Source organism: Oncorhynchus tshawytscha, linkage group LG09, assembly GCF_018296145.1.
Source record: "Oncorhynchus tshawytscha isolate Ot180627B linkage group LG09, Otsh_v2.0, whole genome shotgun sequence".
Taxonomy (NCBI): domain Eukaryota; kingdom Metazoa; phylum Chordata; class Actinopteri; order Salmoniformes; family Salmonidae; genus Oncorhynchus; species Oncorhynchus tshawytscha.
In genome coordinates this window covers 5,380,260-5,398,487 of record NC_056437.1, presented here as the reverse complement: position 1 = coordinate 5,398,487, position 18,228 = coordinate 5,380,260, and the positions used below count along the sequence as shown (strand labels likewise).

Genomic DNA, 18,228 nt, shown 5'->3' with positions numbered 1-18,228 from the left:
ACGACAAAGACAAAACACTGACAACAAAGATAAAATGCTGACGACAAAGACAAAACACTGACAACAAAGACAAAGACAAAACACTGACGACAAAGACAAAGACAAAACACTGACGACAAAGACAAAACACTGACAACAAAGACAAAGACAAAACACTGATGACAAAGACAAAACACTGACAACAAAGACAAAGACAAAACACTGACGACAAAGATAAAATGCTGACGACAAAGACAAAACACTGACAACAAAGACAAAGACAAAACACTGACGACAAAGACAAAGACAAAACACTGACGACAAAGACAAAACACTGACAACAAAGACAAAGACAAAACACTGACGACAAAGACAAAGACAAAACACTGACAACAAAGACAAAACACTGATGACAAAGACAAAGACAAAACACTGACGACAAAGACAAAGACAAAACACTGACAACAAAGACAAAGACAAAACACTGACGACAAAGACAAAACACTGACAATAAAGACAAAGAGAAAACACTGACAACAAAACACTGACAACAAAGACAAAGACAAAACACTGACGACAAAGACAAAGACAAAACACTGACGACAAAGACAAAACACTGACAACAAAGACAAAGACAAAACACTGATGACAAAGACAAAACACTGACAACAAAGATAAAGACAAAACACTGACAACAAAGATAAAATGCTGACGACAAAGACAAAACACTGACAACAAAGACAAAGACAAAACACTGACGACAAAGACAAAGACAAAACACTGACAACAAAGACAAAGACAAAACACTGACGACAAAGACAAAGACAAAACGCTGATGACAAAGACAAAACACTGGTGACAAAGACAAAGACAAAACGCTGACGACAAAGACAAAGACAAAACACTGACGACAAAGACAAAACGCTGACGACAAAGACAAAGACAAAACGCTGACGACAAAGACAAAACGCTGATGACAAAGAGAAAGACAAAACACTGACGACAAAGACAAAACACTGACGACAAAGACAAAGACAAAACACTGACGACAAAGACAAAACGCTGACGACAAAGACAAAGACAAAACACTGACGACAAAGACAAAGACAAAACACTGACGACAAAGACAAAACGCTGACGACAAAGACAAAGACAAAACACTGACGACAAAGACAAAACACTGACAACAAAGACAAAGACAAAACACTGACGACAAAGACAAAACGCTGACGACAAAGACAAAGACAAAACACTGACAACAAAGACAAAACACTGACAATAAAGACAAAGACAAAACACTGACGACAAAGACAAAGACAAAACACTGACAACAAAACACTGACAACAAAGACAAAGACAAAACACTGACGACAAAGACAAAACGCTGACGACAAAGACAAAACACTGACAATAAAGACAAAGACAAAACACTGATGACAAAGACAAAGACAAAACACTGACGACAAAGACAAAGACAAAACACTGATGACAAAGACAAAACACTGACAATAAAGACAAAGACAAAACACTGGTGACAAAGACAAAGAGAAAACACTGACAACAAAGACAAAGAAAAAACACTGACGACAAAGACAAAACGCTGACGACAAAGATAAAGACAAAACACTGACAACAAAACACTGACAACAAAGACAAAGACATAACGCTGACAATAAAGACGAAGACATAACGCTGACGACAAAGACAAAGACAAAACACTGACGACAAAGACAAAACACTGACAACAAAGACAAAACAGTGACAATAAAGACAAAGACATAACGCTGACGACAAAGACAAAGACAAAACACTGACAACAAAGACAAAACGCTGACGACAAAGACAAAACACTGACAATAAAGACGAAGACAAAACACTGATGACAAAGACAAAACGCTGACGACAAAGACAAAGACAAAACGCTGACGACAAAGACAAAACGCTGATGACAAAGAGAAAGACAAAACACTGACGACAAAGACAAAACACTGACGACAAAGACAAAGACAAAACACTGACGACAAAGACAAAACGCTGACGACAAAGACAAAGACAAAACACTGACGACAAAGACAAAACACTGACAACAAAGACAAAGACAAAACACTGACGACAAAGACAAAATGCTGACGACAAAGACAAAGACAAAACACTGACAACAAAGACAAAACACTGACAATAAAGACAAAGACAAAACACTGACGACAAAGACAAAGACAAAACACTGACAACAAAACACTGACAACAAAGACAAAGACAAAACACTGACGACAAAGACAAAGACAAAACACTGATGACAAAGACAAAGACAAAACGCTGACGACAAAGACAAAACGCTGACGACAAAGACAAAACACTGACAATAAAGACAAAGACAAAACACTGATGACAAAGACAAAGACAAAACACTGACAACAAAGACAAAACGCTGACGACAAAGATAAAGACAAAACACTGACAACAAAACACTGACAACAAAGACAAAGACATAACGCTGACAATAAAGACGAAGACATAACGCTGACGACAAAGACAAAGACAAAACACTGACGACAAAGACAAAACACTGACAACAAAGACAAAACAGTGACAATAAAGACAAAGACATAACGCTGACGACAAAGACAAAGACAAAACACTGACAACAAAGACAAAACGCTGACGACAAAGACAAAACACTGACAATAAAGACGAAGACAAAACACTGATGACAAAGACAAAGACAAAACACTGATGACAAAGACAAAACACTGATGACAAAGACAAAACGCTGACGACAAAGACAAAATACTGACAATAAAGACGAAGACAAAACACTGACGACAAAGACAAAGACAAAACACTGATGACAAAGACAAAACACTGGTGACAAAGACAAAGAGAAAACACTGACAACAAAGACAAAGACAAAACACTGACAACAAAGACAAAACACTGACAACAAAGACAAAGACAAAACGCTGATGACAAAGACAAAGACATAATGCTGACGACAAAGACAAAGACAAAACACTGACGACAAAGACAAAGACAAAACACTGACAACAAAGACAAAGACAAAACACTGACAACAAAGACAAAACGCTGACGACAAAGACAAAACACTGACAACAAAGACAAAACACTGACAACAAAGACAAAACGCTGACGACAAAGACAAAACGCTGACGACAAAGACAAAACACTGACAATAAAGACAAAGACAAAACACTGGTGGAGTGAGGAGGAAGGGGAGTGAGGTGGAAGGGGAACAGGAGGAAGGGGAGTGAGGAGGAAGGGGAACAGGAGGAAGGGGAGTGAGGAGGAAAGGGAGTGAGGAGGAATGGGGAGAGGTGGAAGGGGAGTGAGGAGGAATGGGGGTGAGGAGGAATGGGGAGAGGTGGAAGGGGAGTGAGGAGGAAGGGGAGTGAGGAGGAGGAAGGGGAGTGAGGAGGAATGGGTAGAGGTGGAAGGGGAGTGAGGAGGAAGGGGAGTGAGGAGGAATGGGGAGAGGTGGAAGGGGAGTGAGGAGGAAGGGGAGTGAGGAGGAAAGGGAGTGAGGAAGAAGGGGAACAGGTGGAAGGGGAGTGAGGAGGAAGGGGAGTGAGGAGGAAAGGGAGTGAGGAAGAAGGGGAACAGGAGGAAGGGGAGTGAGGAGGAAGGGGAACAGGAGGAAGGGGAGTGAGGAGGAAGGGGAACAGGAGGAAGGGGAACAGGAGGAAGGGGAGTGAGGAAGAAGGGGAGTGAGGAAGAAGGGGAACATGAGAAAGGGGAACAGGAGGAAGGGAAACGAGGATGAAGAGGCAATCCAACTCACTTTCTCTGTTGTGCGGAGGAGCGCCTGGTGCAGATCAGCGCTACTATGATGACCACTACCACAGTAACGGCTCCCACGGAGACCACGATGATGACCAGGAGGTTGCTGTTCTTCTGGGGCGTCACACTGCCGTGAGGAGGACGCATCTGACCAATGTCTGAATTACAACAGGGACAGGAAATAGGAACATCTGACCAATGTCTGAAATACAACAGGGACAGGAAATAGGAACATCTGACCAATGTCTGAACTACAACAGGGACAGGAAATAGGAACATCTGACCAATGTCTGAATTACAACAGGGACAGGAAATAGGAACATCTGACCAATGTCTGAACTACAACAGGGACAGGAAATAGGAACATCTGACCAATGTCTGAACTACAACAGGGACAGGAAATAGGAACATCTGACCAATGTCTGAAATACAACAGGGACAGGAAATAGGAACATCTGACCAATATCTGAACTACAACAGGGACAGGAAATAGGAACATCTGACCGATGTCTGAATTACAACAGGGACAGGAAATAGGAACATCTGACCAATGTCTGAAATACAACAGGGACAGGAAATAGGAACATCTGACCAATGTCTGAATTACAACAGGGACAGGAAATAGGAACATCTGACCAATGTCTGAATTACAACAGGGACAGGAAATAGGAACATCTGACCAATGTCTGAAATACAACAGGGACAGGAAATAGGAACATCTGACCATTGTCTGAATTACAACAGGGACAGGAAATAGGAACTTCAAATGAGCATAAAACATTTTATATTCTAATGACAACATTTAATTAATGCAAATTACACACAAGTCATTAATTTCATATGCTGCTCACATAGTATCCCTTCAAATTATATGACCCTTAACTCGAAGCTTTAAAAGACTGTTTCCAATACAACCCACTGGAGACATTGATATTTCCTTCCTCAGTTGCTTTCTACATCTCTCGTTCTCTAAATACATGTTGGCCTTGGGATGAAAGGCTGGAAAGCTCTGTTTCTCCGGTCCTGAGCTTTGAACAGCTGACGATCCCCAAGGAACACTACATTCAGGATCAAGGACCAACCTAATAGGTTACAACCACTCTTGTTCTCTATGCCAAAAGTATTTCCACTCATTCACAACAATGGGCCACCCCCTTTGCCTCCCCAGAGAGAAACATACTTCAACATAGCTATTGTACATAGTTAAAGTGGCAATCTGGGATTACATGTTTGGTACATCAATTTTTGGCATGTTGAAAGTAATGACTGATGGAAAGTGTTGGTGCTTCTACACCTGCATTACTTGCTGTTTGGGGTTTTAGGCTGGGTTTCTGTACAGCACTTTGAGACATCAGCTGATGTACGAAGGGCTATATTAATACATTTGATAATAAGAGTATGACAAAGTATCCTCAAGTCAAATGTTGATCTAATGATACTGTTGCCTAGGTTTTGGCCTTTCTAGGGAGTTTTTCCTAGCCACCGTGCTTCTACACCTGCATTGCTTGCTGTTTGGGGTTTTAGGCTGGGTTTCTGTACAGCACTTTGAGACATCAGCTGATGTACGAAGGGCTATATAAATACATTTCATTTGATTTGATTTGACTGCTTTGTTGTTGTTTAGATCCCAGATTCCCCCCTTTAAGTGTGTTCCTCTATAGAGAGAGAGAGAGAGAGATGTAATGTGAATGGCTTGACAATAGCTAATGAATGCTACCTGCACCCTGTAGCCCGTGTCTGTGGACGAGGGTATGCTAATGCTATTGCTAATAGTATAGTAAACTCTGTGGCAGAGATGCTAATGTTAAAGCTAATGCTAAAATCTGTCAATGTATCCTTGAGCAAGGTGCTTAACTTCTTAAAGCTTTTCACTGTAAGTATTCAGCATTTCACTGTAAGGTCTACTACTACACCTGTTGTGTTCAGCATTTCACTGTAAGGTCTACTACACCTGTTGTATTCAGCATTTCACTGTGAGGTCTACTACACCTGTTGTATTCAGCATTTCACTGTAAGGTCTACTACACCTGTTGTATTCAGCATTTCACTGTGAGGTCTACTACACCTGTTGTATTCAGCATTTCACTGTGAGGTCTACTACACCTGTTGTATTCAGCATTTCACTGTGAGGTCTACTACACCTGTTGTATTCAGCATTTCACTGTGAGGTCTACTACACCTGTTGTATTCAGCATTTCACTGTAAGGTCTACTACACCTGTTGTATTCAGCATTTCACTGTGAGGTCTACTACACCTGTTGTATTCAGCATTTCACTGTAAGGTCTACTACACCTGTTGTATTCAGTATTTCACTGTAAGGTCTACTACACCTGTTGTATTCAGCATTTCACTAAGGTCTACTACACCTGTTGTATTCAGCATTTCACTGTAAGGTCTACTACACCTGTTGTATTCAGCATTTCACTGTAAGGTCTACTACACCTGTTGTATTCAGCATTTCACTGTAAGGTCTACTACACCTGTTGTATTCAGCATTTCACTGTGAGGTCTACCCACACCTGTTGTATTCAGCATTTCACTGTAAGGTCTACTACACCTGTTGTATTCAGCATTTCACTGTAAGGTCTACTACACCTGTTGTATTCAGCATTTCACTGTGAGGTCTACTACACCCGTTTTATTCAGCATTTCACTGTAAGGTCTAGTACACCTGTTGTATTCAGCATTTCACTGTGAGGTCTACTACACCTGTTGTATTCAGCATTTCACTGTGAGGTCTACTACACCTGTTGTATTCATCATTTCACTGTGAGGTCTACTACACCTGTTCTATTCAGCATTTCGCTGTAAGGTCTACTACACCTGTTGTATTCAGCATTTCACTGTGAGGTCTACTACACCTGTTGTATTCAGCATTTCACTGTGAGGTCTACTACACCTGTTGTATTCAGCATTTCACTGTAAGGTCTACTACACCTGTTGTATTCAGCATTTCACTGTAAGGTCTACTACGCCTGTTGTATTCAGCATTTCACTGTAAGGTCTACTACACCTGTTGTATTCAGCATTTCACTGTAAGGTCTACTACACCTGTTGTATTCAGCATTTCACTGTAAGGTTTACTACACCTGTATTCGGTGCATGTGACAAATAAGATTTTATTTTATTTGACATTGTCGTTAGCATTTAACTATTAACATTAGCATATTACTATTAGCATGATCATTAACATTAGTATTATACTATTAGCATTAGCATCTTACCATTAGCATTAGCATATTACTATTAGCATTCACATCAACAATAGCATAGCATTAGCATTAACAATAGCATCTTCCACAGAGTCCATTAGACAATTGCACTAGCTTTGTACAATAATACCAAAAATATTAATAAATATATACTGTGTATGTTTTATTGTCACATACATCGGATAGGTGAAGGGACAGCACCCCTGGAGAAAATTAAGGTCAAGATTTTTTTTTTAAAGAAGTGTTAAGTAAAAAATCATCTGTGGATCTGTTGGGGGGTATGAAAATTGGAGTGGGTTAAGGGTTTCTGAGATAATGGTGTTGATGTGAGCCATGACCAGCCTTTCAAAGCATTTCATGGCTACAGACGTGAGTGCTACGGGTCAGTAGTCATTTAGGCAGGTTACCTTAGTGTTCTTGGGCACAAGGACTATGGTGATCAGCTTGAAACATGCTGGTATTACAGACTCAGACAGGGACAGGTTGAAAATGTCGGTGAAGACACTTGCCAGCATGCTCGGAGTACACGTCCCGGTAATCCGTCTGGCCCTGCGGCCTTGTGAACGTTGACCTGTTTAAAGGTCTTACTCACATCGGCTTCGGAGAGCATGATCACACAGTCGTCCGGAACAGCTGGTGCTCTCATGCATGTTTCAGTGTTCCTTGTTGTTTTCCGTGCTTCCCGTTGCAGTCTGGAATGGTTTGCAGGCCCTGCCACATCCGACGAGCGTCAGAGCCGGTGTAGTACAATCTTAGTCCTGTATTGATGCTTTGCCTGTTTGATGGTTCGTCGGAGTGCGTAGAGGGATACGACCAATATTTGTTACATTTTTTTCCCTTCTGTACTTGAACTATTTGCACATTGTTACAACACTGTATATAGACATAATATGACATTTGAAATGTCTATTATTTCGGAACTTTTGTGAGTTTAATGTTTACTGTTCATTTTTAATTGTTTATTTCACTTTTGTTTATTATCTACTTCCCTTGCTTTGGCAATATGAATATATGATTCCCATGCCAATAAAGCCCTTAAAATTAAATTTTACTGAATTGAGAGAGAGAGACAGGGAAAAAGAGAGAGTTAATGAGTGTTTGTATGTAACGAGTATGTTTGTATGTGACGAGCGTCGGAGCCGGTTTAGTACGATTCGATCGTAGTCCTGTATTGACACTTTCTCTTCTTGAAGGAGTTCCGCTCCTTGACAATGTATAATGCTAGTGATGCTATAATGTGAATGCTAATGTATAATGCTAGTGATGCTATAATGTGAATGCTAATGTATAATGCTAGTGATGCTATAATGTGAATGCTAATGTATAATGCTAGTGATGCTATAATGTGAATGCTAATGTATAATGCTAGTGATGCTATAATGTGAATGCTAATGTATAATGCTAGTGATGCTATAATGTGAATGCTAATGTATAATGCTAGTGATGCTATAATGTGAATGCTAATGTATAATGCTAGTGATGCTATAATGTGAATGCTAATGTATAATGCTAGTGATGCTATAATGTGAATGCTAATGTATAATGCTAGTGATGCTATAATGTGAATGCTAATGGTAAAATGTCATTACAACAGTCCCACCCACATCTACCTGTCATTGCCAGAGTCCCACCCACTCCTACCTGACATTACTACAGTCCCACCCACATCTACCTGTCATTACTACAGTCCCACCAACATCTACCTGTCATTGCCAGAGTCCCACCCACTCCTACCTATCATTACTACAGTCCCACCCACATCTACCTGTCATTACTAGAGTCCCACCCACATCTACCTGTCATTGCCAGAGTCCCACCCACTCCTACCTGTCATTACTACAGTCCCACCCACTCCTACATGTCATTACTACAGTCCCACCCACTCCTACATGTCATTACTACAGTCCCACCCACTCCTACCTGTCATTACTACAGTCCCACTCAAACCTACCTGTCATTACTACAGTTCAACCCAATCCTAATTGATCAATACATGAAAATCACAACCTGTCACTTAACTTGGTCAATCCTGTATCTCCCCCCTCTCCCCCCTCCACTCTTTATACAGCAGGATACAATGATGATCAAAGGGTCAGGACAAAGAAGCTGAAACTGCACAGTTGGATTGTCTAAGAGTGAGTCCAGCTCTGTACAGGGTAGTCTACATTCTCCAGCTGACTTGTCTAAGGGTGAGTCCAACTCTGTACAGGGTAGTCTACATTCTCCAGCTGACTTGTTTAAGGGTAAGTCTGAAACAACACCCTGTTGACTATCTTAAGTGCACTAGTTTTTTTATCCAGGGCCTATAGGGAATAGGGAGCCAATTCAGCCACAACGTTGTTTCACATCCACTCAGAGCACGGTCGGTGCAGTATCGTTATCACGAGGCCCTCCCTGCTTCCCAGGTCAGAGCAGACGAGGCCCTCCCTGCTTCCCAGGTCAGAGCAGACGAGGCCCTCCCTGCTTCCCCGGTCAGAGCAGACGAGGCCCTCCCTGCTTCCCCGGTCAGAGCAGACGAGGCCCTCCCTGCTTCCCAGGTCAGAGCAGACGAGGCCCTCCCTGCTTCCCAGGTCAGAGCAGACGAGGCCCTCCCTGCTTCCCTAGTCAGAGCAGACGAGGCCCTCCCTGCTTCCCCGGCTCTGTACCAGCCTCCACTACACTCTGAATTAATGAGTTAATTTATGGTGCAGCTTGAACAGACAGATTGCTGATAGGTGGTATTGGATTGCACCAGCCGTTCAACCGTTTGTGTGTGTGTATGTGTGTGTGTTCCAAATTCCCTGTTTCGTGCGTGTGTGGGTTCCTTTCAGCTCCAAACAGCCTGAGGAAAATACCAAGCGTAAAGCAACTAGACAAATTGAGAGAGTTTTGCGATGTGCTTCTGTGTGTATATTGTGATGTGTGTATATTGTGATGTGTGTATATTGTGATGTGTGTATATTGTGATGTGTGTGTTGTGTTGTGCTTCCTCTGAGTGTTGTGTTTTCTCTCCTCATGTTCACGGGGAATGTTTATAGGATTGATTCACTGTGGTGCTTCCACGCCACACACACACACACACACACACACACACACACACACACACACACACACACACACACACACACACACACACACACTGCTTCTCCACGCTTCACACACACACACACACACACACACACACACACACACACACACACACACACTGCTTCTCCACACTTCACACACACACAAACTGCTTCTCCACGCTACACAAACACCTTGCTTCTTCACGCTACACAAACACACACACTGCTTCTCCACGCTACACAAACACACATAACTGCTTCTCCACGCTACAAAAACAGACACACTGCTTCTCCACGCTACACAAACACACACACTGCTTCTCCACGCTACACAAACACACACACTGCTTCTCCACGCTACAAAACACACACACTGCTTCTCCAGCTACACAAACACACACACTGCTTCTCCACGCTACAAAAACACACACACTGCTTCTCCACGCTACACAAAACACACACACTGCTTCTCCACGCTACACAAACACACACACTTCTTCTCCACGCTACTCAAACACACACAGCTTCTCCACGCTACATGGGTGACACACACTGCTTCTCCACGCTACACAAACACACACACTGCTTCTCCACGCTACTCAAACACACACACTGCTTCTCCACGCTACAAAAAACACACACTGCTTCTCCACGCACACAAACACACACACTGCTTCTCCACACTACACAAACACACACAACTCCATTACACAAACACACACACTGCTTTCCACACTACACAAACACACACACTGCTTCTCCACGCTCACAAACACACACACTGCTTCTCCACGCTACAAAACACACACACTGCTTCTCCACGCTACAAAAACACACACACTGCTTCTCCACGCTACACAAACACACACACTGCTTCTCCACACTACACAAACACACACACACTGCTTCTCCATGCTACACACACACACACACTGCTTCTCCACGCTACTCCCTCCAAGGTCACAGTAATGGGTGATGGAGAGTGTCATCAATTCAACCTGTCTTCTTCGCTCCCTTTTCACCGACCGCCGTCTCAAAGAAATGACACATCTACTGACACGTTTAACTCTGAACTCCATTACCGAGCTTTTATACAGAGGCCAACTCACCTCCTCTGGGTGGAAACTGTCCCAAATTGACACCTTATTCCCTATATAGTGCACTACTTTAGCCCAGAGCCCTATGGAACCCTATTCCCTATATACTGCACTACTTTAGCCCAGAGCCCTATGGAACCCTATTCCCTATATAGTGCACTACTTTAGACCAGAGCCCTATAGAACTATATTCCCTATATAGTGCACTACTTTAGACCAGAGCCCTATAGAACCCTATTCCATATATAGTGCACTACTTTAGACCAGAGCCCTATGGAATCCTATTCCCTATATAGTGCACTACTTTAGACCAGAGCCCTATGGAATCCTATTCCCTACATAGTGCACTACTTTAGACCAGAGCCCTATGGAATCCCACCATTTTCAGATGAAAAGACACCCAGATTGCCTTCACGTATCTTTCAAACTGGGTTTGAATAAACATAGATTGAATCTTTAATGTTCTTATAAATTATTATAGGAGTTGGATTGTTTTATAAAACTAGCTTGCGATTGAAAACGACAACACAACTAGGCAAACAAAACATAATATCTGGATTAAAAGACTTCTTCTTAGATTGGGGCAGTAGGATTGTCCTCTTACTACAGTGTATTCAGTCCCTATGACTTCTTCCATTGTTACATAACAGCCTTATTCTAAATTGGATTAAATAGTCCCCCCTCCCCTATTCAATCTGCACACAATATACCATAATGACAAAGCAACAAAAAAAGGGGGTTTAGACATTTTTGCAAATGTATAAAAAAAATATTTTTTTTTAATGAAATATAACATTTACATAAGTATTCAGACCCTTTACTCAGTAATTTGTTGAAGCACCTTTGCCAGTGATTACAGCCTTGATTCTTCTTGGGTATGACGCTACAAGCTTGGCACACCTGTATTTGGGGATTTTCTCCCATTCTTCTAAATCAAATCAAATCAATTTTATTTGTCACATACACATGGTTAGCAGATGTTAATGCGAGTGTAGCGAAATGCTTGTGCTTCTAGTTCCGACAATGCAGTAATAACCAACAAGTAATCTAACTAACAATTCCAAAAAAAACTACTGTCCTATACACAGTGTAAGGGGATAAAGAATATGTACATAAAGATATATGAATGAGTGATGGTACAGAGCGGCATAGGCAAGATGCAGTAGATGGTATTCAGTGCAGTATTTACATATGAGATGAGTAATGCATAGAATAAGATGCAGTAGATGGTATTGAGTACAGTATATACATATGAGATGAGTATGTAAACAAAGTGGCATAGTTAAAGTGGCTAGTGATACATGTATTACATAAAGATGCAGTAGATGATATAGAGTACAGTATATACGTATACATATGAGATAAATTATGTAGGGTATGTAAACATTATATTAAGTAGCATTGTTTAAAGTGGCTAGTGATATATTTTACATCAATTCCCATCAATTCCCATTATTAAAGTGGCTGGAGTTGAGTCAATGTCAGTGTGTTGGCAGCAGCCACTCAATGTTAGTGGTGGCTGTTTAACAGTCTGATGGCCTTGAGATAGAAGCTGTCAGATCCTCTCTCAAGCTCTGTCAGGTTGGATGGGGAGCGTCTCTGCACAGCTATTTTCAGGTCTCCAGAGATGTTAGATCGGGTTCAAGTCCGGGATTTGGCTGGGCCACTCAAGGACATTCAGAGACTTGTCCCGAAGCCACTCCTGCATTGTCTTGGCTGTGTGCTTAGTGTCGTTGTCCTGTTGGAAGGTGAACCTTCGCCCCAGTCTGAGCACTCTGTAGCAGGTTTTCATCAAGGATCTCTCTGTGCTTTGCTCCATTCATATTTCCCTCGATTCTGACTAATCCTCCAGTCCCTGTCGCTGAAAAACATCCCCACAGCATGATGCTGCCACCACCATGCTTCACTGTAAGGATGGTGCTAGGTTTCCTCCAGACGTGACACTTGGCATTCAGGCCAAAGAGTTCAATCTTGGTTTCATCAGACCAGAGAACCTTGTTTCTTATGGTCTAAGAGTCCTTTAGGTGCCATTTGGCAAACTCCAAGCGGGCTGTCATGAACCTTTTACTGAGGAGTGGCTTTCGTCTGAGATGGTTGTCCTTCTGGAAGTTTCTCCCATCTCCACCTAGGAACTCTGGAGCTCTTTCAGGGGGGCCATCAGGTTCTTGGTCACCTCTAGGAAGAGTCTTGGTGGTTCCAAACTTCTTACATTTAAGAATGATGGAGGCTACTGTGTTCTTGGGGACCTTCAATGCTGCAGAAATGTTTTGGTACCCTTCCCCAGATCTGTGCCTCGACACAATCGTTTCACGGAGGTCTATGGACAATTCCTTCAACCGCATGGCTTGGTTTTTGCTCTGACATGTGCTGTCAATTGAAGGACCTTATATTGACAGGTGTGTGCCTTTTCAAATCATGTCCAATCAATTTAATTTACCACAGGTGGACATCTGAACTCAATTTTTCGATTCTCATAGGAAAGGGTTTGAATACCAGTTTTCACTTTGTGATTATGGGGTATTGTGTGTAGATTTATGAGGAAAAATATTAATTTATCCGAGCTAGTGATTGTATGAAAAAAAAAGTATAACAACGTAACGTTATACCTTCTAGAAAATCTATGAACATTTATGCCTTCTAGAACATCTGAGGACATTTATACCTTCTAGAACATCTGAGGACATTTATACCTTCTAGAACATCTGAGGACATTTATACCTTTTAGAACATCTGAGGACATTTATACCTTTTAGAACATCTGAGAACATTCATACCTTCTAGAACATCTATGATCATTTATACCTTCTAGAACATCTGAGGACATTTATACCTTTTAGAACATCTGAGGACATTTATACCTTCTAGAACATCTGAGGACATTTATACCTTTTAGAACATCTGAGGACATTTATACCTTTTAGAACATCTGAGAACATTCATACCTTCTAGAACATCTGAGGACATTTATACCTTCTAGAACATCTGAGGACATTTATACCTTTTAGAACATCTGAGAACATTCATACCTTCTAGAACATCTGAGGACATTTATACCTTCTAGAACATCTGAGGACATTTATACCTTCTAGAACATCTGAGGACATTCATACCTTCTAGAACATCTGAGGACATTTCTACCTTCTAGAACATCTGAGGACATTCTAAGAATGTTTAGTAGAAACAAAGAGAACACAGACAGACAAATAATATGACTCTCTGTCCCACAACACCTGACCAATCCCGGCTCTCAGCCCGTCACTCAGGGGTCACTATCACTCTCACACTGCTCGCTGTGGTCTCAGCCCGTCTCAGACGCAGTGTAAATGGGGTGACTATCCTTGACATCCAGCTGGCACACTTACTGCACAAACCTACGGCACAGTTGGAAGTGGCTCTGTCAGTTGGCAGAGTTGGCTCTGTCACCAAAATGGCACCCTATTTGACTATATACTGTATGTGCAGACTGGATGGTCTAAAGCAATAGGGTACCATTCTCACACTGCTCGCTGCTCGTGTCCCTGGAGAACAAAGATATTACACAGAGGTCTGTGCTCCATCAGTGAACTCTGACCTCTACCACGCTGGAAGGCGACGGGCCGGATGGTTCGACCATCTGCTCCAATCAGAAGAACAGACAGAAGCCACACGGCTACTTCCTAATTCATCCCAGCAGGCATTGCGGCGGGTCAGTGAGCACGCTGTCATTCCAGCGAGTCACGACGGATCTAGGAGATGTTCTGCCAACACCCAGATTACAGCGTGTATTAGTGGTAATGTGGTGGTTTAGTATAGTGATGTGGTGTGGTGTAGTATAGTGATGTGATGTGGCGTAGTATAGTGATGTGGTGTGGTGGAGTATAGTGATGTGGTGTGGTATAGTGGTGTGCTGTAGTATAGTGGTGTGGTGTAGTATAGTGGTGTGGTGTAGTATAGTGGTGTGGTGTAGTATAGCGGTGTAGTATAGTGGTGTGGTGTAGTATAGCGGTGTTGTGTAGTATAGTGGTGTGGTGTAGTATAGCGGTGTTGTGTAGTATAGTGATGTGGTGTAGTATAGTGGTGTGGTGTAGTACAGTGGTGTGGTGTAGTATAGTGGTGTGGTGTAGGGTGGTGGTGGTGTAGTATAGTGGTGTGGTGTAGTATAGTGGTGTAGTATAGTGGTGGTGGTGTAGTATAGTGGTGGTGGTGTAGTATAGTGATGTGGTGTAGTATAGTGGTGTGGTGTAGGGTTATTGTATCTCCCTCCACCCTCCTCCCTCCCTCTCCTCATCCCCTTCACCCTCCTCCTTCCCTCTCTTCATCTCCCTCCACCCTCCTCCCATCCACTCATCATCTCTCTCTCTCCCTCTCCTCATCCCCTCCACCCTCCTCCTTCCCTCTCCTCATCCCCTCCACCCTCCTCCTTCCTCTCTTCATCTCCCTCCACCCTCTCCCATCCACTCATCATCTCTCCCTCCCTCTCCTCATCCCCTCCACCCTCCTCCTTCCCTCTCTTCATCCCCTCCACCCTCCTCCCATCCACTCATCATCTCTCTCTCTCCCTCTCCTCATCTCCCTCCACCCTCCTCCCTCCCTCTCCTCATCCCCTCCACCCTCCTCCTTCCCTCTCTTCATCTCCCTCCACACTCCTCCCATCCACTCATCATCTCTCTACCTCTCCTCATCCCCTCCACCCTCCTCCTTCCCTCTCTTCATCTCCCTCCACCCTCCTCCCATCCACTCATCATCTCTCTCTCTCCCTCTCCTCATCCCCTCCACCCTCCTCCCTCCCTCTCCTCATCCCCTCCACCCTCCTCCTTCCCTATCTTCATCTCCCTCCACCCTCCTCCCATCCACTTATCATCTCTCTCTCCCTCTCCTCATCCCCTCCACCCTCCTCCTTCATCTCCCTCCACCCTCCTCCCATCCACTCATCATCTCTCTCTCTCCCTCTCCTCATCTCCCTCCACCTTCCTCCCTCCTCCCTCCCTCATCTCCCTCCACCTTCCTCCATCCCTCTCTTAATCTCCCTCTCTTCATCTCCCTCTCTTCAGCTCCCTCTCTTCATCTCCCTCCTTCCCTCTCTTCATCTCCCTCCACCTTCCTCTCTCCCTCTCTTCATCTCCCTCCACCTTTCCTCTCTCCCTCTCTTCATCTCCCTCCACCCTCCTCCCTCCCCTCTCTTCATCTCCCTCCACCCTCCTCTCTCCCTCTCCTCATCTCCCTCTAGCCGTTCTCCTGCTAATAAACCTGCAGCCTGTGATTATCTGGTGCTCCTTAGTTAAGACACAGATTTCCCCACAGAGACATCTCCACAGATTGCAGTGTGTGTGTGTGTGTGTGTGTGTGTGTGTGTGTGTGTGTGTGTGTGCGTGTGTGCGTGTGTGTGTGCGTGTGTACAGAGTCTTCGTCTGGCAAGAAATTGAAGGGAAACGGCTCCCTACTGTAAAATCAGCTAGTCTACAGTTCCCAGACCTGCTACAGACTTCCCATTAACCTATATTACCATCTGTTCCTAGACCTGCTATAGACTTCCCATTAACCTATATTACCATCTGTTTCCAGACCTGCTATAGCCTTCACATTAACCTATATTACCATCTGTTCCCAGATCTGCTATATCCTTCCAATATTACCATCTGTTCCCAGACTTGCTATAGACTTCCCATTAACCTTTAACCTATATTACCATCTGTTCCCAGACCTGCTATAGCCTTCCAATATTACCATATGTTCCCAGACCTGCTATAGAAATCACATTAACCAATATTACCATCTGTTCCCAGACCTGCTATGTCATTAAACTGTAATAACAGTGTAGAATGCTGCTTTAAATCCACAAAACTGCAACACCATTGGTGGAGCTCTGGTGGGGGGCGGGGGAACTCAGCTGTGAGGCGAGAGAGATACTCAAATGAGAAGACATGTGAACTAATATATGCCATTAAGAAGACGCTGGGCACGAGAATTGAACCCACTACCCTGGCGTTAGAAGTGCCTTGCTCTACCAACTGAGCTACCGAGAACCACTCCACAACAGCCCTGTGATTGGCGAAAGCAAAGGTATTATATTAAAGAATCAACAGAGACCTGTCATAGTCTCTCTCTGTAGACCTGTCATGGTCTCTCTCTGTAGACCTGTCATGGTCTCTCTCTGTAGACCTGTCATGGTCTCTCTCTGCAGACCTGTCATGGTCTCTCTCTGTAGACCTGTCATGGTCTCTCTCTGTAGACCTGTCATGGTCTCTCTCTGTAGACCTGTCATGGTCTCTCTCTGTAGACCTGTCATAGTCTCTCTCTGTAGACCTGTCATGTTCTCTCTCTGTAGACCTGTCATAGTCTCTCTCTGTAGACCTGTCATGGTCTCTCTCTGTAGACCTGTCATGGTCTCTCTTTCTGTAGACCTGTCATAGTCTCTCTCTGTAGATCTGTCATGGTCTCTCTCTGTAGACCTGTCATGGTCTCTCTCTGTAGACCTGTCATGGTCTCTCTCTGTAGACCTGTCATGGTCTCTCTCTGTAGACCTGTCATGGTCTCTCTCTGTAGACCTGTCATAGTCTCTCTCTGTAGACCTGTCATAGTCTCTCTCTGTAGATCTGTCATAGTCTCTCTCTGTAGACCTGTCATGGTCTCTCTCTGTAGACCTGTCATGTTCTCTCTGTAGACCTGTCATAGTCTCTCTCTGTAGACCTGTCATGGTCTCTCTCTGTAGACCTGTCATGGTCTCTCTTTCTGTAGACCTGTCATGGTCTCTCTCTGTAGACCTGTCATAGTCTCTCTCTGTAGACCTATCATGGTCTCTCTCTGTAGACCTGTCATGGTCTCTCTCTCTGTAGACCTGTCATGGTCTCTCTCTCTGTAGACTAGACCTGTCATGGTCTCTCTCTATAGACCTGTCATGTTCTCTCTCTGTAGACCTGTCATAGTCTCTCTCTGTAGACCTGTCATGGTCTCTCTCTGTAGACCTGTCATGGTCTCTCTCTGTAGACCTGCCATGGTCTCTCTCTCTGTAGACCTGTCATGGTCTCTCTCTGTAGACCTGTCATAGTCTCTCTCTGTAGACCTGTCATGTTCTCTCTCTGTAGACCTGTCATAGTCTCTCTCTGTAGACCTGTCATGGT

At 43.5% G+C, this 18,228-nt stretch overlaps 1 protein-coding gene across 1 annotated transcript in view; it reads right to left on the bottom strand.

The window, feature by feature from the left end:
* dcc (DCC netrin 1 receptor) overlaps positions 1 to 18,228 on the bottom strand; it is a 634,145-nt gene that overhangs the window by 92,250 nt on the left and 523,667 nt on the right. Inside the window, exon 24 of the mRNA XM_042326405.1 lies at positions 3,776 to 3,932. Coding sequence (XP_042182339.1) covers positions 3,776 to 3,932 — 157 coding nt within the window. The remainder of the gene's footprint in view (positions 1 to 3,775; positions 3,933 to 18,228) is intronic.